Here is a 19,286-nt window from a genome sequence, read left to right on the forward strand (position 1 = left end):
GGAGAATATCAGGCTGGGACTTTTCGTTGCGCTGCTTGCAATACACGACATAAATAGCTAAGCAATCTATGTCTGAACGAAAAACAGATGTAGTATGCAGTGGCCAATTGACTTCTACTTTTTGAGGTCGGCACATATGATTGACTCATCTCCATCAGATCTCCCAACAGGCTGTTTGAGTAGAATCACAGCTCCGTCCATGTATCGGCTATATAATTCACCGGCGCATGTTTTTGGTAGCAAGGGCAATTCCTTCAGTTACCTCAAAGATCATAGACCTAAACCATATGTCAGTAATATAAAATTGAAGTAGGGTTGGGGAATTACCAGGTCAAACCATCCACCACCAGCAAATTGGCAGTGACTGCTCCCACAATTCTTGAATCCTGTGCTCTCATAGAATCGGATTAAGTAGTCGTGAGCAATCAACATGATGCAGTCTGCTAACACCTGTGCATCCTTGATATATTGAATGTATGCCGCAACCAATGCTTTCCCAACCCCCTTGCCTTGGTATTCCGGAGAGATGGCAACAGAGTGGATAGCGATAGACGCGCCATTAGGATCATTTCCAATCACTTCTCCATCTACTTTAAATGCTGCATTGCGGGCGAGAGTCTGCCAATTTTCGGGCATTGACATAGATCCTTCCGTGATACGTCCGCCAGATACCCTGTTTCCAATGACGTGTCCGATAAGTCGGTCATGTCCCCCGTCTTTGATAAAGAGTCCCACACACAGCTCCGGTGTGTGGCTGAGGCGATAGCGAAACTGTGAACTATCAGAATCTCATAAATATCCGGAGGAATCAACTGTGGCTACCTTTTCTTCAGAGCATCTCTCAACCTCTGGAAATGCGGATTCCACCACCACACAAGAGTCGACATCGGCAACCGAGAGAGAGCGAAAGAATGAATCCAATCCTGGTAGGACTGAGCAATAAGTTGCAATGGCCGAATTCATAGTGATAGTTTGAAAACGTGAAAATAACTTGACCAGGATCACCAGCAGCAGGAGATTTTCAAGGTTTTTATCAGTCACTCTTTCAACATCGAGTTCTTATATAGCAGCTACTGGCATGCGAGCCCCGGAGTGAGAAATGTAATTCCGAATTTGACTCACAATCTACGGTAAAGACTTTAGAAAATTATGTTCATGAAAAGGTCCACAATGCACGCCCTGCCCCTTACAAAAAGGCAATCATTAGCAGTAGCTACGTAGAAAGATCCACTCTACACACCCTACACCCTACACCCTAGTTAACTAACCGTACACCCTAACCAGTCACATCTATGGTACGACCCACCTCATCGATTTCAAGTTCTAAAGTTTTTCGCCCACCGAGATCGCAATTCGAGATTTTGGCTCATCTTATGTCCAGAATACCGCAAAGGAGCAAACGAAGTCTAATTTCAAGATTAGGTCGCGGCTTAAGAAACCTTTTCAGTCATGAGGGGGGACTGAGGGACATCGTCTTTACGCAGGCGACCGCAACCCCGAGAGAATATGGGGCCTAACTCGTATTCTTTTCAAGGACCAGGCTTGCTCACTCACCGCAGCACACCGGACAAAGACCGGCTAGTCTTTTAATCAAGCATCCGGCGTCGATTCTAGAATCGAGGCGCGCGTCAGCTTGGATGCCTGGTACACCCGCGACGCATCAGCAGGTCTCCTGCCCGATTACTCAAAGAGCTCAAAAACAACAAAATTGCCACTTCATCACGTACGCTTTTCCTACAGTAAAGTTGGCGCTGGATGTTTTCGAAGCTACCTATCTATTTTCCGCCTCTCGTTGCCTAGCAGTACCGCGTTTGCAGCTCATCACTATCGAAGCCCTGAAGTAGTACTATATAATCCATGATACTCGCTAGAAGAAAGCTCAAATTTCACCATTAATCTTGATTTACTTTGTCACCACAAAAATACACGCTCTATGCGTCTCCTGCTCCTTGCCATTTTCGGCCCCGCATTGTGTCTAAGTGCCTGTCCGTACGCTAGTGACAACAGGCGCATAGAGCGACCAAATGCAAGGCGATCCGAAATTCTTGAAACTGCGAACCCAAACGATTGCAAATCCTATGGATCCCGCACGAAACCAGCTCCGCACGCCTCTGACAAAAAAGGTGTAATGTTGATGAATCGCATCAATCCATCCTCCATGCAGCTCTACATCGCCAACGCAGATGGTAGTGATGAGCGGTTATTATTGGGCAACTCCTCTGTCTTTGAATATCACGCCAGCTTTTCTCCAGACGGTCAATATATTGCTTTCACTAGCGAGCGAAATGGGGATGGCAATTCGGATCTTTACATGACCCATGTCAATGGCAGTGGATTATGGCCCATCGCGACCACCCCCGCAGTGGAGGATGCAGTTTCCATCTCGCCAAACGGGAGATACGCCGTCTACGCATCTACGCGAGATGTCTACACCTCCAATATTTGGTTGACTGATCTGGAGACGGGTTTCACGCGCAATCTCACGAATCAGACCGGTATTACGGGAAATCCTTACTCGCCTAGTGGGTTCTTTGCTCCCAGTTGGTCCCCGGATGGAAACCATATTGTCTTTTCCTCGGATCGTAATACTGCATGGACAGGGCACGATAATGGGACTGGGTGGGAACATACCCAGAATTTGTCAATATACAGTATTACACCTCAAGGGACCAACTTCCGCTTAGTCTACAGTGAGCCGGGGATGACATTCGGCTCGCCTAAATTCTCACCCGATGGTAAGAGAATCGTGTTTTACGGTTTGACCCTGCAGCAAACATACGACTGTCGTTCTTCGTTTCGTGAGGACGATGTGCGTAATCAAATTGTTTCCGTGGACTTTGCAACCGGCACAGACCGTCGTTTGGAGACCAATTCGAACGGGTCTAAAGTCTTCCCGCAATACCTTTCCCACGACAATATCGGCTATTTGCTCAAAACAGGACCTGATGCGGGGCTTCATTATACGGGATCATCTAGCTATGTCTCCGGGAAATTTCGCTCTCCTTCATGGTCTCCAGATGGAAAATATGTGGTTTATGAAAAGACTGGATGGGCATCTCGCTCCTTGCAAAAGAAGCTTTATTCTTGGGACAATGAGTGGGAGTATCGATTTATGGATGTATTCCCCGGCCTTTCGAGGAAGGGGATGCTTGTTTTCACTTCCAAGCAGACGGGAAGTCCTGGTAACTCATCTGTTGCCGTGATGCAACCAAATAATCACAGCTTCACTGTTCCGTTTGGTACTTTTGAGATCAAACCACACCCAATTTCCAAAGCTACCGTTGCAGGAGGCGCAGCTGGCTGTTTCCAACCCTCCTGGTCTGCTGATGAAGAGTGGATAACGTTCGGGCTGGGTAATTGGTTCGAGAGCCGCGCTTCTAAGCCGGGCTGGATATACCGAACTCGCTCCGACGGTTCGTACTATGAGCAACTCACATTCAGCTCATCCAACTCCGGTTCCAATGCAGGCTATCCCAGCTACTCGCCTGACGGTAAGCAGATTGTGTACCGGGTTTATGAGCCGGAATTTGGCCTTCGCCTCTTAGATTTGGAAACGAATATTACCACCAATCTCACAACGGAACGTGACAACCTCCCTTCCTTTTCACCAGATGGCGAATGGGTCCTTTTCACGCGCAATGTAACTGACCCGGCAAGGGGTCATTTTTCGAACTACGAGATTTGCATTATTCGGCCGAACGGTACCGATTACACGGAGCTTACTTCGTCTGCCGCCAACGATGCCCATGCTGTTTGGACTGCCGATAGCCGGATTATGTGGTCGAGTGGAATGTGGGGATTCCAGGCTGAGGCGGCAATTTACGATGATACCTTCCAACCGTATGGACAAATTATGATCATGGATGCGGATGGTTCGAATAAAACTGTTCTTACAGACAGTATGTGGGAGGATTCGATGCCACTTTACGTTCCTAATTCGGAGTATTTCCATTGAGATGGAGAAAGATAGAGCGAACGGCGAAAGTGATTAATTAAACAGTATATTTGAATAGGTTTTTTTTCTTGATTTCTATATCAAATAGAATGCTATGAATATGACCAAGCATGTACTCACTATTAGCTTCATATTAAGCTCAGAAGTGCTCCCGTATAGCTACAACCGCATCCAAGCGCGGCGAATGAGCCCCGCAAAGCAAATCACCTCGGCCCATTTCCAACCAACCGTCCGCACCTCAATAAAAACCTCCGACACAACTCAGTCGCTTAAACAAATGAGCTCATTTGACTAAGCGATGAGTTGATCTCGTCAATATCAATCTATCTACAACATCAACCCAGTTCGCCGAGTCGACCTCTTCAAGCATGGGCTCAACCGGACAGCAATTATATCCCTTGCGCACTTCCGACCCCTACTACGATCTCGGGTCATTGAGTCGCAGGGTGAGCACCGCGTCCGAAGAAGCGCAGACATGGTTCAATCGCGGCCTCATTTGGACATATTGTTTCAACCACGACGAAGCTATAACATGTTACAAGCAAGCCATCGCCCACGATGACACCTGCGCAATGGCATACTGGGGCGTATCTTTCTGCTCAGGCTCCAATTACAACAAAACATGGGCTCTATTCGACAGCGCCGATCGCATAAACGCGATCAAAAATTGCTTCACATATTCCCAAGCAGCTCTTCAGCGTGCGCAAAATACTTCGCCCTGGGAACAAGCTCTCATCAAGGCTCTGGCAATCCGCTATCCAAACGATGACCCCAATCGGGACTTTCTAGCATGCAGCAAGGCCTACACGGACTCTATGCGCGAGGCCTATGAGATCTTCGGCCACGGCGATTTCGACTATATAACGCTCTTCGCTGACGCGCTGATGAACTGTGCTCCGCGCAAATTATACGATGCAGCGACGGGGCTGCCTATCGCATCATCGCCAGTCTTCGAGGTTAAATCTTTACTTGAAAGAGCGCTGAAACTGCCTGGTGTGGACAAACACCCAGGGCCCGCACACATGTATATTCATCTCATGGAAATGTCCGCAACACCCGAGGCTGCTTTGCCTGCCGCGGATATGATTCGCGACTTGATACCCGACACGGGACACACGTACCATATGCCCGCGCACATCGACGTACTTGTCGGCGACTACAGACGTGCGGTAGAATATAATCTGAAAGCCACAATTGCTGACGACAAATACTTTGCGCGGAGTGGTGGCCTGACGTTTTACAGTTACTACCGTCTACATGACTATCACTCACTCATCTACGCGGCGATGTTAGCGGGGAAATCCAAGGCTGCATTCGATGCAACAGACCGCATGGAAGCAACTATCACTGAAGAAATTCTGCGTGTGGAGACGCCCATGCTGGCGAATTGGATGGAATTTTTCAAAGCAGTGCGCGTCCATGTTCTGATTCGCTTTGGGAGGTGGGACGAGCTCAAGGCTCTTGAGCCTCCCGAGGATCGAGAGTTGTACTGTGTAACCAATGTCATGAGGCATTATGGAAAAGCAATTGCCCACGCGGCCACGGGTCAAATACCCGAAGCTGATGAAGAGCGAGTACGCTTTGAAGAGGCGTCACAATTGGTCCCGCCCTCACGATTGGACTTTCCCAATAAGATAACCGACATTCTCAAAGTTGCATCGGCGATGTTAGACGGCGAGATAGAATATCGGCGGGCGAATTTCGAGACTGCGTTTGCTAGACTGCGCGAGGCGATTATCTTTGAAGATGAGTTGCCTTTTGCTGAGCCTTGGGGGTGGATGCTGCCGGCCCGACATGCGTACGCAGCTTTATCCCTGGAGCAGGGGTACATTGAACAGGCGGCCCAGGCTTATGCGGAGGATTTGGGTTTGTATCCAACGCCGAAACGCGCACATCAGCATCCGAATAACGTCTGGGCTTTGCATGGTTATCACGAGTGCCTGGAGAGACTGGGGCGCCTTTCCGAGGCGAATATCATCAAGCAGCAATTGAAACTTGCCCTTGCTGAAGCCGACGTGGCCATTACGTCGTCTTGCTTTTGTAGGCTTGGGGTAGCTGACGGTGGTGAGAAGGGGGGGAGGCATAGGGTGGTGAAAGGAGTTGCGAATGGCATTGCGAATGGGAATTGCTGTTCTTCTACTCCAAGCTTTCAATAACAATGCTTCTTCATGATGAATGAATTCTCTTACTAGTATCAACCGATATTTCAATTCATTCTAACCTTGGAACATGAATGAATGTTTCCCCCTGCTAACCCAATTTACAATCCATGATACTATCTCACAACGCCTCAGAAATACAAATGAACGCTCAAAGCTCAGACATCCACCATTCCACCTATCCAGAAACGTACCTAGGTATATCAAGAAACAGCCTCCACAACCTGCTCAATCATAGACTGCACCTCATCCACAATCCGAAAACAAGGAGTCAGCCTTCTCGACGCAGCATTATGCGGACAAAGATCCAACGGATCGTGGTCAAGCCCATACTCCTCCCTCCGACACCGTCCCTCAACATCCGGACAAGTCTCATGTCCAACCATATGCCGATTCTTCTGCCTCTGCGCAAACAGTCTACCCACAGAAACAAGCCGATCGGCATCATCCCGCAAACCCTGCGTAATAAACTCATAGAACCGCGCCCCATCAATCTTAAAGCCAAGCTCAGACCCGATTTCCAGCCCCGGGATCAGATAGATCGTCTCGCTTTTCCTCTTCTCGTCCAGCGTCGTGCAGTATTCTCGCAGCCATTTGATATACTTGCCGTAGGTGGATGTTATCTCGAACATAAGTCGACCGATTAACAACACGTTTTGAACCGTTATCCGCGGCGGTTTCGAGACATCGTAGCAGAGCGGACAGGTGAGTAATCTCTCCGTGAGACCGACTCCGTCGCGCAGATTGCGGATGACGTTGTGCGACATGGTCGCGCGGCTTAGGGCGCGGACTGAATCCGAGACATCGTCGTCGCATTGGCAAGATTGCGGTGAGAGGGGCGGGGAGATGCAGGCTGTTGTCGCGAGGGACATATCGGATAGACCTTCGTGGTCGAGGTGGGAATTGGATAGTGGGCCGATGGGGAATGTGCTGAAGTCTAGCGAGCCGGAGAAGTCGAGGGAGCAGGATGAGTCTAGACCGCAGGTGTTGGGCATTTCTAGGGGGAGCGGGGTGAAATCGTTGTTGCCCATTAGCATGTTTTCGACTTGGGCTGATTCGAGAGGGTCGTGGATTGGTGGTGAGAGGTTGAAACAGTCTGGTGAGATTGGGTGTGATTGGGATTGGGATTCTCTTGTTGCTAGTTCGCGTTCGCATTCGCGATCTGCTTGCTCGTGGCGGGGTCGTTTTCTTGGACGGCCGGGGGCTCCTTTGTCTTTGAATTTACATTGGAGGGCGAGATTCCGGCATCTTGAGCAGCCATTTCTCTCTCCGGAGCATCGTAGCTTTCTTGCTCCTGGGTTGGAGGTCAGTATTGCAGATCATTTGGGAAGTTCGGGGTGACTGACGACAGGCTTCGCAGGACTGTCGCTTTTGGCGGAGAGTATTCATGTCCATGTTCATGCCTAAGTCCATGTTCATATTCAAGCTTGGATTCATGTTCAATCTAGGGACTGGTTCTGGGTAGGCCAACATGAGGTCTGAAGTTCAGTCGAAGCTGTTTGAAGGTAGCAGTTGGAGTCGAGCGGGGTTGACCGCAGTCCGAGGGCCGATGGAGGTGGAAATGGAGAGATGATAGTATAGGATACACAATACACAACGAGGATAGAGAATAGGAAGATGGCTTCATTCACAGGTATCACAGGTAAAGATCAGAATGACAGAGAAAGAATATAATTGCCGGTATAGTTGAGTGGCAACGCCATGCCGAATCATTCGGCACAAAGACCTCGAGAGGAGAGACCTGGTCAATCACGACATACTGCAGCCATATTTCCCGCTGGAGCTACTCCGACTAGAGTTATCTACACGAACCTTGGAAGATATGCTGTGATTCAGATCAGATACCATATTCTTGCCGAGAAACGTGTTGAGAAGAAGTCAATGATACACAATATAAGTGTTATTTTCATCAATTTTCTTCTCTCTTCAAACTTCCATCATATTTCCAAGATTCTCTCTATCCAAGTTTGAGTGGGAATTTTTCTCGAGAGAAAATATGTACCCACGAGTGTCCCCTCGTTAGCAATTAATAGCGTTGATAGCGCCATCGTGGGGCTTGCATTTCCTATTCAAGCTTGATGGCGGAGGATTTCCGGGGTAAACAAAAACCCTCCGACCGATCAAAAAAAACATCCGAGTGGTTAAACATCAGTTGAACTTAGTGGCTAGTAACTTGGTTATCTGGTTATCTGCTTAGCTCGTTAGCCGATCTTATTTTATCATCCCTGATGCAATAAGCTCATTCATGAAACAGCTCTGGCACATCATTTGACAGCCCAGCCCAGCCTAGCCCAGCCTTACCGAAATGACTCCCAAGTTGATAACGGCCCACGAGCTACGACGCCACTGGCTCAATCGTCTAGAAATTGCCTTGCTGGACGTTCGTGAAGAAGGACCCTTTTCCAAGTCCCACCCGCTCTTCGCACTGAGCGTGCCAGTCTCCGAGATAGAGGAGAAATTACCCCCACTGGTCCCCCGACATGCAACTCCGGTAGTTGTCTACGATAATGGCGAGGGCTACGTTGAGAGAGCTGTAGCTCGTATTGCCGCCTTGGGCTATAGCGACGTCGCTATTCTGGATGGGGGTTTGGTAGGATATACGCGTGTGGGTGAAGTCTATCGCGATGTGAATGTCCCGTCCAAGGCATTTGGGGAATTGGTCGAGTCGATTCGACACACGCCGTCGCTGTCGGCCAAAGAGGCGAAGGATTTTTTAGATCGGGAGAGGAATGTGGTTGTGTTGGATGCGCGGCGCTTTTCAGAATACTCGACCATGAGTATCCCCCGCGGTCGCAGTTGTCCTGGTGGGGAATTGCTATATCGCATTTTCGAAGCCGCGCCGTCGCCGGATACGACGGTTATTGTGAACTGCGCGGGTCGTACGCGGAGTATCGTTGGGACGCAGTCGTTGATCAATGGTGGGATTCCTAATAAAGTCATGGCGTTGCGGAATGGAACTATCGGGTGGACGCTGGACGGTTTGGAGTTGGAGCATCGCAAGGCCGAGCGCATTCCTCTGCCTTCCCCGGAGGCATCTCTCAAAGCCAGACAGCATGCTGAATCCTGGGCTCAACATGTCGGAGTGTCGGTCATTGACGGGGAGAAGTTTCGTCGGTTGGCAGCGGAGGAAGAGCGAACACTCTACCTCCTCGACGTGAGAGACCCGGAGGAATATGCTCATGGTCACCCGAAGGGATTCCAAAATGCCCCGGGAGGTCAACTGGTCCAGGCAACGGATGAATGGGTAGGTGTTCGCGGTGCTCGCATTGTGTTATACGATACAGACGGGGTGCGAGCCCGCATGACGGCCAGTTGGCTGTTGCAGTTAGGATGGGAGGTCTTTGTCCTGGACGAGACCTCCATCACCACCGTCTCGGACAATCTCCCGAGACCAGAGCCTCCCAAATGGAGCGCACCGGTGGATACGGTCGCAATCTCCATCACAGTCGACGAACTCCGAGCCCTCCCCAACGCCAACGTGGTGGATCTCGCCCGCAGTCCGGTCTATCGCCAGGGCCACATTCCCGGTGCATCCTTTGCATCGGGTCCGGAACTGGCTCGCGATTTGCATGGTGTGGATGGTACGGGACCGATTGTATTGACCTCGCCTGATGGGATGGTCGCAGGGATCAATGTGGAATATGCGCGGGAGAGTATTTCGCGCGAGGTGGTCTATCTATCCGGCGGCACCAATGCCTGGATCGCAGCGGGACATGCACTGGAAAATGAGACGAGGTGGCTGTCACAACCCATTGATGTGTATCAACGACCGTACGAGGGGACGGACAATGCGCGAGAAGCGATGCAGGGGTATCTCGACTGGGAGTATGGATTGGTGGGACAATTGGCGAACGATGGAATCTCCTGCTTTCACGTTGTCCGAGAGAGTCGAGAGTCGAGGTGATTCACATGTGAGAGTGAGAGAATTCTGAGATTGGAGACCAAAACACCAGATCGGCCGCTAGAAACCATCGCGTGAGTCTAATCCACTTTAACCCACCACCTCCACTCTAGGGCGGCCGGTGAATGGTCTGGGTCAAGGGGAATGTCGCAGAGATGTCACTTTTAGGGAATCTCTCCGCGGGGGAGAAGAGTGGCGCGTCATTGGGAATGCTAAGACTGCCTCGGTCCCGTCCGAATCGAATCCTCGGTTGAATGGGGTGTGGAAGTGGAAGCAGGATGCCTAGAGGGCATCCTGCAAAAACATTCCCTTAAATACGGCGACTCCTTTCAAAGTACTCTGTTAACTCTCTCTCTCTACACCCAATTGCTCTACTCTTCCTCTAGCACAATTGCTCTCTCTCTCTCTCTCATCATGTCTCCTTCCGTCGTCTCCCTCCCCACTCCAACTCCAACTCCAACTTCGGGATTGAACTCTACACCAACACACCCCGATAGACTCCACGTCAATCGCAGCCCCAAGGCATTCGGCAGCGGTGCAATCTCCCTCGTCGACCTCCCCGCCGGTTCCCTCTTTGCGAAAATCACCGGAGACACCCCCGGCACAAAGGCCTATACCAGCGTGCAAACCGGCCGTGATAGTCACATTGAGCTCAACTCCGACCTGGTCTATTGCAACCACTCCTGCGCCCCATCGCTAGTCTTCGATATGTCGCGCATGGAGGTCCGTGTCGTCGATGACAAGCCATTGAAGAAGGGCGATGCTCTCACCTTCTTTTATCCCAGTACCGAGTGGGAGATGGATCAACCATTCCAATGTATTTGTGGTGCGGGGGAGTGTCGAGGTTGGATCTCGGGTGCAAAGACGATGGAGCCCGAGGTTTTGAGTGAATATTGGTTGAATCCACACATTGCGGGGCTATTGAATGAGAAGAAGTAGGAGAAGTACAGTGATGATGAGATGAATTGAAGTAACTAGTCATAGATTGATACCTAAAATATACTACCTGATAACACATTTATGGCCCTCCTCCAGCAACACCCCCGATCACACAAAGCTGAATCATTCTCCTCCGATCAATCTCCTTCTTCAACATCATTAAACACGTCGCAACAATCACCCCGACATCCAATTGACCCTCCATGGCCCCTTCATCCACCTGCAATTCCCCGCCGTTGCCAGCCGTACACCGGGAGCTTCCGGGCGTCCGAGTCTCCGCTCCACGCACTAATTGCGCGATCTGCCCCTCTTTACTTTTGTCCTTGACATTGCCATTCCCATTCCCATTGACACCCCGAAGAACAAGCAAATTGATCCGATCCCCATCCCTCTGCTCCTTCGCATACCCCCATTCATACTCCCCTCCATCCGGCATCATAAACCGCGTCGTGCGCGACGTCCATTGCCCCGTAACTTTAATTTCATCCGGGAGGACACTCGACGTCTGCAGTAGACGCAGAATAGGCTCGCGATTGGGTCCGAAGAAATAGTCTGTGCGAATAAGGTTTCCCTCCTGTGGGTGTGAAAGGACGCAATTTCCGGACCAGATCTTGTCCCGCGTGGAGGTGTAGGCGATGCTGCCGTTGGGGTTTTGGATGGTGATTTCGGTTTGGCGGGATGGGATGGGGAGTCGGAATGCGCTGATGCCGTGGGCGTTGATGATGAATTTGCGGGTTGGGGTGAAGGTGCTTGGATCGGTGAGTGTGTAGAGTGTGCTGGTGCTGGTGGTGCTTGATATTGAGGCTCGTGGGGCTTTGAGGTCGAGCTGGGTGGTTGTAATTGTAGCCATGGTGGTTGAATACTGGTAACTTGGATTTATTTTGTTTCAATTGTTTGATGAGTTCATCTCGTGGACAGACTATGTATTTAAATACTAAACCATCTCTTTTGTCATGCTGGATGAAGCAGATACGAGGCTTGCCTAATTGGGATTCGTATCCACCGGTCGATCACGGGATTGGATGAAGTCTATTCACATCGCCTCCTTCGTATTCCAAAATTACTCGTATTTCACTGGAACCGGGCAACACTTGTGAGCACTGTGGTAAGGCTGTGCAAATCATCCACTTTGGGAAATCCTCGTACTCGGAGATACTCTGAATGATCTCATCGAGGCGCAGTGGATCAGCTTAAAACATTAAACCCTTGAAATAAGGTAGCCAACACGCAGTCCGATCGCGAGATATACACAATCGCTATTTACAGTCCAGTCCAGCTATTCGCTAGGTCTAATGTACAACTCAACTAACGTCGGGCCTGATTAATGCAGAACCTGGGAGACTCAAGGTCCTATCAAACTGCACCGCCTCAGCACTCAAGTCCATCCCTAGTCGAATACCATGCGTCGTCGCAACTCGCCGCAACGCATCCCGTGCTTTTCTCTCTTGTGCTTTCGTCGCATGACCGCTTTGAGGAACACTGAACAATGGCCACATCAGCGCGAATCCTTGGATCGCTTTGATTCCCGTCTTTCCATGTCTTGATCCAGGCACCGGTCTCCCAAGGATATCCAAGTCGCCCATGCAGAACGGAATGGACTCGCATATTTCACTGATCATCTCGGTCATGATGTTTTCTGGGGTTCGGGGGAGTACAGTCCCCTCCGACGATGTGGTGGAGGGCACGACCGGAGCCAATGTCTCGAGGCGGTGGTGGATCTTTCGGATCGACAGTTGTAAAACTATTCGCGTCCCTCGATAGTAGTTCCACACTCCGGCTGAAGTGTAATCTGGGTAAAGGATGATGGCGTCGCCGGTGGGGGACTGGGTCTTGTATGGTAGCCATATATCCGGGAGACCAGAATGCCAGTGAGAAAATTCCAGATCCAGGTGTTCACCACGTTCAAGTAAGGAAGTTAGGGTACAAAGATCAACCGCGGAGGATGAGTCGTCGGAGAGGATCTGGGAGACGGTGGCACAGAACTTGCTGATGTTTATATTGCCTGCCATCATGTTATAGATCGGGTGTGGGATGGTTAACACCTCCAACAGCCAATCCAGATCGATGCGCATGGGATCGTTCAGCCCGATAAATTGGATAAGCTACATTTGATGTCAGTTGAGGCCCCTTGTGAATTGGAGAGAATACTCTTACCATCTGGGTGAAGGCGAAATGGAATAAGGAGCGCGTTGCAGGGTCCCCCAATTGGCCGGGGCCCCGCAGTTTCAGGAGATGTTGAATCCCCGATACATGGGTGCTCATCAGACTCTTCCGTTCGCTATTGATATCTTCGAAAAGCATGAGCATGACAATAGCCCCCAGCGTCTCATTGCGGACCGCATCGTGTACTGATTCCAAGGCGCGGTTCAATTCATGCAAAGCCTCCCCATATTTCTTTCGAGCTTGGACTGTCAGTGCTGGTACGCGAGCTTGATTGGCGAGGGATGCAAATGCCGCAGCATCTACTGCTGCACGGAGACTGGCTAATGGGGCTCCGCCTGCCGTCGCATTCTCGCACAATGTATAGAGCAGGGGAATCGAGTCGAGCGGGCCGGGGCTACCGTCGGGTTCGGTGGGGAGTGTGAATTGATCGAGGAAATAGCAATGGCTATGATATCCCCAGGATGAGTCGTGTAAGAAAGGAGGGACAGTCAATGCGTCTGGTTGGGGGGCACGCTGGGGACGGACGACTTGACTCTTGTCTTTGTTGGCGATACTCGGCTTGTGTTTGGTACCAGTGGGTGTGGTATGGTGCTTCAGGAAAAGGTTCTCGACCCTTTTATTTTCATTACGGAATATCAGAGGGGCCGTGGAGGTGTATCCTGGACATTGTTGGCCATATGTGGCGCAGTTGCGACAGGAGGGTTTGTTCTGGTCACACTGGAATATATTGTTAGCACTAGGTGGGAGTAGCGATCCCAATGAGGAATAACAGACCCTGATTTTGCGCTTTCTGCATAGGATACAGCCTTGACTCCGCGTGCGACCGATTACCATGGCTATGAGGCATGGCGATTGGTTTGGAGGGGGAAAGGGGATCTGATGATGGGGTAAAGATGGCTATGGTCATGAGGAAGTTGGGGTCCAAATATGTCTAGGTAGGTCTTTTTTGGCTTCCGTAGCCTAAAATGCAGCCATCTTTCATCAAATTGGGCTTGTGGTTTAGTGGTATAATACTCCCTTAGCATGGGAGTGGTCCGGGGTTCGATTCCCCGCGAGTCCATTTTTTGCCGATTCGACATACTCCCCCCATACTCGGTATGCACCTTGATCTTCGCTCACAAGAGCCAATGATTTAATTTTTTTTTCTCATTTTCCAGAGTTATATAAGGGATGTCAGAATACAGATACCTAGGCATCACCTGGGCAGCCTTGAGTACTCACGGATCCTCCATAAACCGAACTAATTCCGCGGAATCGTCATATTCGCCCTCTAAAGCTACTGACGGACCTCGTCTATTGTAGAGCGGCATTTCAAATTTTTCGGGGAAGAATCCAGCATACTCCCAATCGATAATAGCTCTGATCTTCAATGTCTGAGAATCGACAATGATATTATGCTGCGAAAGATCATTGTGACAGAAAACATACCCACCACTAGTGGTTTTGGAAACTTTCTGAGGCCACTCATTTCGATCAGAGATCGACATAACCCGATATGGTGGAATGACTATCCCTGAAGGGCCACCAAGATAATTCGATTTGATGCCACGGAGTGTGGCCAGGTGTTGCTCGACTTCAGTACGGACGGTGTGTTTCTGATCTTCTGATAATTCCGACATGCACACGCCATCAATGTACTCTGTGATTATTGTGAAAGAGCCATCGACGTCAAAAGCACCGTATAAGGTCGGAACGGGGATGTTGCTGACGCGTCGAATAAAACGCAGTACCGCGGCTTCGTTCTGTAGTCGTTCTTTTCCCAGTTTGGGAATATGCTTTGTGCCTCGGAGGGTGGTGATGTACTCGCTCGGTCGAAGGCCACGCTTGATGAAGAAATTACCGCAATGGTAGTAAGCTCTTTCGGCAGTCACCGCGGTAGATGTAGTAACTGAAGCAGCCTCTGGACAATACTCGAGGGATGCAGATGCACTAGGATCAGCAGCGGGGGTCTCTGCCATGGCAGAGAAACTTGAATATCGGTCGATAAGTTGGTCGAAGTTTGATTGTATAAGCTTTTCTGGAGAAGTGAAGATGGAAAAATGAAAGCTACCCCCTGCGATCAATATCAAACCCACGACAAAGAAGACGACGAAGATGGTGCCAGTTGAGGCGGTGGAAGGTGGGATGCAAAGCAACATTGAAGTCTACATACTGGGTACTTAGTCCACCGGGCTGACTTTAAACCCAACTGATTGCTTCGAAATGATAGTGCCTCTTGAATAAGTAAGTTCTAGATACTCACAGTCCCTCTTACTGACACCGAAGCTCACATGGCTGCAATTGTATGCTGTCTAGTCTATTACATGCGAGTATGTTTCTATCAAAATGACCGTATACACACTACAACATCCAGTTCCTCATCTCATCTAATATCAACCAACACCACCACTAGGGCTGGGCACATCTCATCACATCTAACCACACCGAACAAAATCCACCCCATCCCATCTCCTCCCATCCCTCCATCATAACACCTCAAACTGACACCCTCTTCCAGATCCCCCTAGCCGCCAAAAGCGTACTGAGAACCATAGTAGACCCAATAACCAAATCCCCCGTCGGCATCCAATCCAAAAGCTCAGCCGGAATCAACAAATCACACCCATCAATAACCAAAGCCGTCCAAAGCGCCGACGAGTCAAGTTTAGGAGCAACAGCCTTCTCGCTCTTCCGCCCACCCCTCTTCCCCTTCCCCTTGGCCTGACTTTCGCCGGAGAACAGGAGCGCGTAGATTGTTCCTAGTAGTGAGAAGCAAAGGGCATAGAACCAGTATGTGTTTGCTTCGCGCATGATGCGCTCTTCCCAGGGGACAGCGTAGACGCCCATTGCGTGGAGCTGGTCTTGTTAGAAGAGAAGGGAAGAAAGGAAAAGAAAGGGGTGCATAGCCTACAATAGTCAAATCTTCTAGAACAAAGTAGAAACCGAAACAGGTCCATTTGGCCATGTCCAGCCATCCGGATATCGATCCCATGGCATCTCTGTTTAGTAGAGCCGCAACGCGCTGGAAGGACTCGATGAAGCCGAAGAAGCGGAAGAAACGCCGTGCTGAGAATGTTAGTTTCTTGGTTCCGCAATGGAAGATCTGACATTGTTGTGAATTGAGGATCGGAGTGCTTACTCAGTGCCAATTGGAGTTTTGCGGTTGTCAGGCGTACGGCGGTGCTGTTTACGGTGAACACGCTGGCGACCTGGGCTGAGGACTGGATTAGGCGGAGGGTCTTTTCTGAGACCCGCGCCATTGCTGACGAAGCGGTTTATTTGGGAGATCATTGGGTGAAGGTGTTCTGGGGGTTGTGTGGTAGGGGGAGGAGGAGAAGGAAGCAGAGCAGAGCAGAAGGGAAAGGGAATTCCCAAAAGGCAAAAAGCAAATTCCGGGGTCGCGGGGAAAGAAAAAGTGGAGGTTTCCGCGCTTAATCAGCCCGATTGGGTGAATTTGTTGGGACTTTTAGATTAAAGATTCTTGGTTCGCACTTATCGATTGGATGGTACCAGAGATGTAGAGAGACTAGACTGGGCTATGGGATTTTTGTGGAGGTTGGTGCTTATGGTTCGTGTCGGAGAACAGCCGAGATGCACCACGAGAGCACCTTGACAGAACAACAGAAGTGCACACTACATTTACAGAATACAAGTACAGACTACATGGCTGATAGAATCGAAAAACAATTCTTTGATCAAGTAATTCAGGATATAACGCTTCCACCCAAAATCACGCCATGTATCAACGACCCTTACCGCCAGAAATATCCTGTCCCAATCGGTATCCACCGACCTTCTCCCACTCAACCTTCTGCCTAGTAATAGGAAGCTGTCGTCGGAGACCCTTGAAAGTTCCCTCAGCCATGGCCACAAATGCTCGGTTCAATTCTTCCTGGTAATCGCGCTCGGCCGTAGCGATGCGCGAGATGATGGACTCCGCGGAGATGCTGGGTACGGAGAGAGAAATGGGCTTGGTTGTGTTGAGAGCGACGTTGCCGTCTTCGTAGTAGTGCACGTCGACGTGGATCTTGCCGTTGATGGAGGTGGAGGAGGAGACCGGGACTTGGTAGATTGCGCGAAAACGACCGTTCCTATGAGAAGAGGTGGTTAGTTCGTGCTGATCAGAATGCATATGCACTGCACGGTAGACAATAGTATACTGCCCCTTATTCGGAAGAGCTTGGATAACGTACCAGAAGTTATTCGGGGAGTAGCGGTTGGCAACGAGGAGGATTGCGACGGCCGAGTCGTTCTCGGTTGGGTACACGCCGTATGAGCAGTTGGGGTAGTGTTCGCGGGCATGGATGCCCAGTGACTTGATGAGTGATTTACTATTTCCGTCAGCGCTTGTTGATTGCGATGCTCATCCTGAATTCGGAATTTCTTACATCAAATCGGCATTCTGCGATTCCAATGGTGCTGATTGAGCCGCGGAGGCAGTCTGTTCCAATTTATGAGCGGGCATACTGTCGACGGGGCCTGCCTACCATACCTGAGTAATGTGGTCGATCTCGAACGAGGTCTGGCTCTCTGGGTCGAAATAGCGGTTGCCCTCGACCTTATTGAACTCACTGACGATAACCTCCAGCGATGTCAGTAAACTTGGCAGCAGCCGGCTGAAGAGCAGAGATTCCCACCTCCTGGCTGGAGCCCGGTAGCTTCACGGTGGTGAGCTGGGCTTCATTGTATCGTTCGAATGCGGGGGCGAGAGAGGGAATGATATCGCCCTCCTCGGAGGTCAGGGCCTGCACATCTAGAATCGGCGACAGAACTCAGTATCAACACGCGAGGCACGGGGGAAGGCGAAGGCAAAGACGAGGAGGAGGTGAATTACCGGCAACGACGTCGGCGAGCTATAGATTCAGGGTCAATTCCAATCAGCTGAGGTCTTCAAGACATAGGAGGGGCAGCGTAGGGTAGATCGGGTCAGACCCCCTCGTGGCAGGGCGGGGTGAGGACATACCTCGCCGGGCGGAGCGCCCTCGATAAAGGCGGACACGTGTTCAATAGTAGTAGACATGCTGCAGGCTAGAATAGCAGCAAAGTGAAGGATGGACAGGAGGAGTTGGAGTTGAAGCCGAGGAGTGGACAACAATTAGCCCCGAGGGGAGCTCCGGGCGGAGAAGACCCACCGAGGCAACTTACCACAACAGACAATACTAGTAGTACTCTACTGCTGCTGATATACATTGGGCAATAATTATACTACTATTAGGCACCACTAGTACTAGTAGTAAAAAGCGCAGACCCAAATCCTGTAATAGAAAATAAATTCAAACCATACAATTATTAGGTATCTCGCGCATCTCGCTGAAAAAGAGTGTATCTGTGGAGAGAAACCCAACGCCAAAAAGAAACAATGCTAATGCCAGAGATAAAGCGCCTTCCCAGATCATTACCAAGCGCCGTGATCCATCTATTCGATGCTCATATTCATAAATCCATCGCTCGCCTCGGTCATGCCCTGCAGACCGACTCGCTTGGGGGTCCCCGTATGAGGAATGGGGCGATTGCCATTGTCCAGACTCGTGCGCTTGTCTGTGCTGGGCCGTTCAGAGAAAGGGGGACCAAGTTTAGACGGAGGTCCCCAGATACTTGGCCCGGTGTCGACGGTCGACGAGTGGGTCATTACTGGACTGCTCTGGGCGCTCACACTCGGTGACACGGCCCGGCGTTTGAAGAGGTTAGGATCAAAGTCGTCCTCGCGGCGTCGCTTGCGATTGATTTCGTTAATTCCCGCGGTGCCTTGTGCATGCGGGGTGGATGAGCGCGAGCGGGGCTTGAAGTCGGTGGTCGACCCAATTGTTGTGGAGGGAGTCATGTCCATGACCATATCGTCGTCATGGGCGGATGCTCCTGGTGCGCGACTTGGTGGTGGAGTACGATAGCGGCCATCGAAAGAGTTCCAGAACTCGACTCCGCCGGAATTGCGACTCGCCTGCTTGCTGAAGGTGCTTGTGGGTGGGCTGGCCATGTCTGACTTCTCCGAGATTGATTCCATTTCTGGAATTGCCTGGGCGGCCGAATTGGATGGAACGGTAGCGCCGAGGGTTGGCGATGTTTCGGGCTCGGTATCACGGACTTGTCGAACCACTTCGGCTTCTCGTTTCATGTCGCTATCGACTGGGGCTACCTCTTCCATTAAAGCGGCGCGAATTCGAGCGAAGGTCTTAGTTTTGGGCTGTCGAGG

At 50.5% G+C, this 19,286-nt stretch overlaps 12 protein-coding genes across 12 annotated transcripts; 4 read left to right on the plus strand and 8 right to left on the minus strand.

The window, feature by feature from the left end:
* Positions 1-217: 217 nt before the first annotated feature.
* On the minus strand, positions 218-963 carry N7533_011871 (GNAT family N-acetyltransferase; the record flags this gene model as incomplete). The annotated part of the gene is made up of 3 exons (XM_057108521.1): positions 218-278; positions 338-771; positions 823-963. 3 exons carry the CDS (start codon positions 961-963, stop codon positions 218-220), a joined length of 636 nt encoding a protein of 211 aa, XP_056953622.1.
* A 970-nt stretch (positions 964-1,933) lies between these two features.
* N7533_011872 (uncharacterized protein) lies at positions 1,934-3,955 on the plus strand (the record flags this gene model as incomplete). Its single annotated transcript, XM_057108522.1, has 1 exon — positions 1,934-3,955. The coding sequence occupies one exon, from the start codon at positions 1,934-1,936 to the stop codon at positions 3,953-3,955; it is 2,022 nt and encodes a 673-aa protein (XP_056953623.1).
* A 368-nt stretch (positions 3,956-4,323) lies between these two features.
* Positions 4,324-6,111, plus strand: N7533_011873 (tetratricopeptide repeat protein; the record flags this gene model as incomplete). Its single annotated transcript, XM_057108523.1, has 1 exon — positions 4,324-6,111. The coding sequence occupies one exon, from the start codon at positions 4,324-4,326 to the stop codon at positions 6,109-6,111; it is 1,788 nt and encodes a 595-aa protein (XP_056953624.1).
* Positions 6,112-6,317: 206 nt separating this feature from the next.
* N7533_011874 (Zn(II)2Cys6 transcription factor domain-containing protein) lies at positions 6,318-7,551 on the minus strand (the record flags this gene model as incomplete). Its single annotated transcript, XM_057108524.1, has 2 exons — positions 6,318-7,408; positions 7,461-7,551. The coding sequence occupies 2 exons, from the start codon at positions 7,549-7,551 to the stop codon at positions 6,318-6,320; spliced, it is 1,182 nt and encodes a 393-aa protein (XP_056953625.1).
* Positions 7,552-8,419: 868 nt separating this feature from the next.
* On the plus strand, positions 8,420-10,018 carry N7533_011875 (uncharacterized protein; the record flags this gene model as incomplete). The annotated part of the gene is made up of 1 exon (XM_057108525.1): positions 8,420-10,018. One exon carries the CDS (start codon positions 8,420-8,422, stop codon positions 10,016-10,018), a length of 1,599 nt encoding a protein of 532 aa, XP_056953626.1.
* A 411-nt stretch (positions 10,019-10,429) lies between these two features.
* N7533_011876 (uncharacterized protein) lies at positions 10,430-10,954 on the plus strand (the record flags this gene model as incomplete). Its single annotated transcript, XM_057108526.1, has 1 exon — positions 10,430-10,954. One exon carries the CDS (start codon positions 10,430-10,432, stop codon positions 10,952-10,954), a length of 525 nt encoding a protein of 174 aa, XP_056953627.1.
* A 79-nt stretch (positions 10,955-11,033) lies between these two features.
* On the minus strand, positions 11,034-11,804 carry N7533_011877 (uncharacterized protein; the record flags this gene model as incomplete). The annotated part of the gene is made up of 1 exon (XM_057108527.1): positions 11,034-11,804. The coding sequence occupies one exon, from the start codon at positions 11,802-11,804 to the stop codon at positions 11,034-11,036; it is 771 nt and encodes a 256-aa protein (XP_056953628.1).
* A 451-nt stretch (positions 11,805-12,255) lies between these two features.
* On the minus strand, positions 12,256-13,951 carry N7533_011878 (Zn(II)2Cys6 transcription factor domain-containing protein; the record flags this gene model as incomplete). The annotated part of the gene is made up of 3 exons (XM_057108528.1): positions 12,256-13,056; positions 13,109-13,834; positions 13,892-13,951. 3 exons carry the CDS (start codon positions 13,949-13,951, stop codon positions 12,256-12,258), a joined length of 1,587 nt encoding a protein of 528 aa, XP_056953629.1.
* A 383-nt stretch (positions 13,952-14,334) lies between these two features.
* N7533_011879 (aminoglycoside phosphotransferase family protein) lies at positions 14,335-15,075 on the minus strand (the record flags this gene model as incomplete). The annotated part of the gene is made up of 1 exon (XM_057108529.1): positions 14,335-15,075. The coding sequence occupies one exon, from the start codon at positions 15,073-15,075 to the stop codon at positions 14,335-14,337; it is 741 nt and encodes a 246-aa protein (XP_056953630.1).
* Positions 15,076-15,592: 517 nt separating this feature from the next.
* Positions 15,593-16,356, minus strand: N7533_011880 (PEX11 domain protein; the record flags this gene model as incomplete). The annotated part of the gene is made up of 3 exons (XM_057108530.1): positions 15,593-15,952; positions 16,008-16,162; positions 16,236-16,356. The coding sequence occupies 3 exons, from the start codon at positions 16,354-16,356 to the stop codon at positions 15,593-15,595; spliced, it is 636 nt and encodes a 211-aa protein (XP_056953631.1).
* A 482-nt stretch (positions 16,357-16,838) lies between these two features.
* Positions 16,839-18,116, minus strand: N7533_011881 (F-actin-capping protein subunit alpha; the record flags this gene model as incomplete). Its single annotated transcript, XM_057108531.1, has 6 exons — positions 16,839-17,427; positions 17,485-17,537; positions 17,589-17,678; positions 17,734-17,849; positions 17,931-17,949; positions 18,060-18,116. 6 exons carry the CDS (start codon positions 18,114-18,116, stop codon positions 16,839-16,841), a joined length of 924 nt encoding a protein of 307 aa, XP_056953632.1.
* Positions 18,117-18,512: 396 nt separating this feature from the next.
* Positions 18,513-19,238, minus strand: N7533_011882 (uncharacterized protein; the record flags this gene model as incomplete). The annotated part of the gene is made up of 1 exon (XM_057108532.1): positions 18,513-19,238. One exon carries the CDS (start codon positions 19,236-19,238, stop codon positions 18,513-18,515), a length of 726 nt encoding a protein of 241 aa, XP_056953633.1.
* Positions 19,239-19,286: the final 48 nt, after the last annotated feature.

The sequence above is a fragment of the Penicillium manginii genome, assembly GCF_028828005.1.
Source record: "Penicillium manginii strain IBT 31320 chromosome Unknown utg000009l:1.0-3297300.0:1.0-3298630.0, whole genome shotgun sequence".
Taxonomy (NCBI): domain Eukaryota; kingdom Fungi; phylum Ascomycota; class Eurotiomycetes; order Eurotiales; family Aspergillaceae; genus Penicillium; species Penicillium manginii.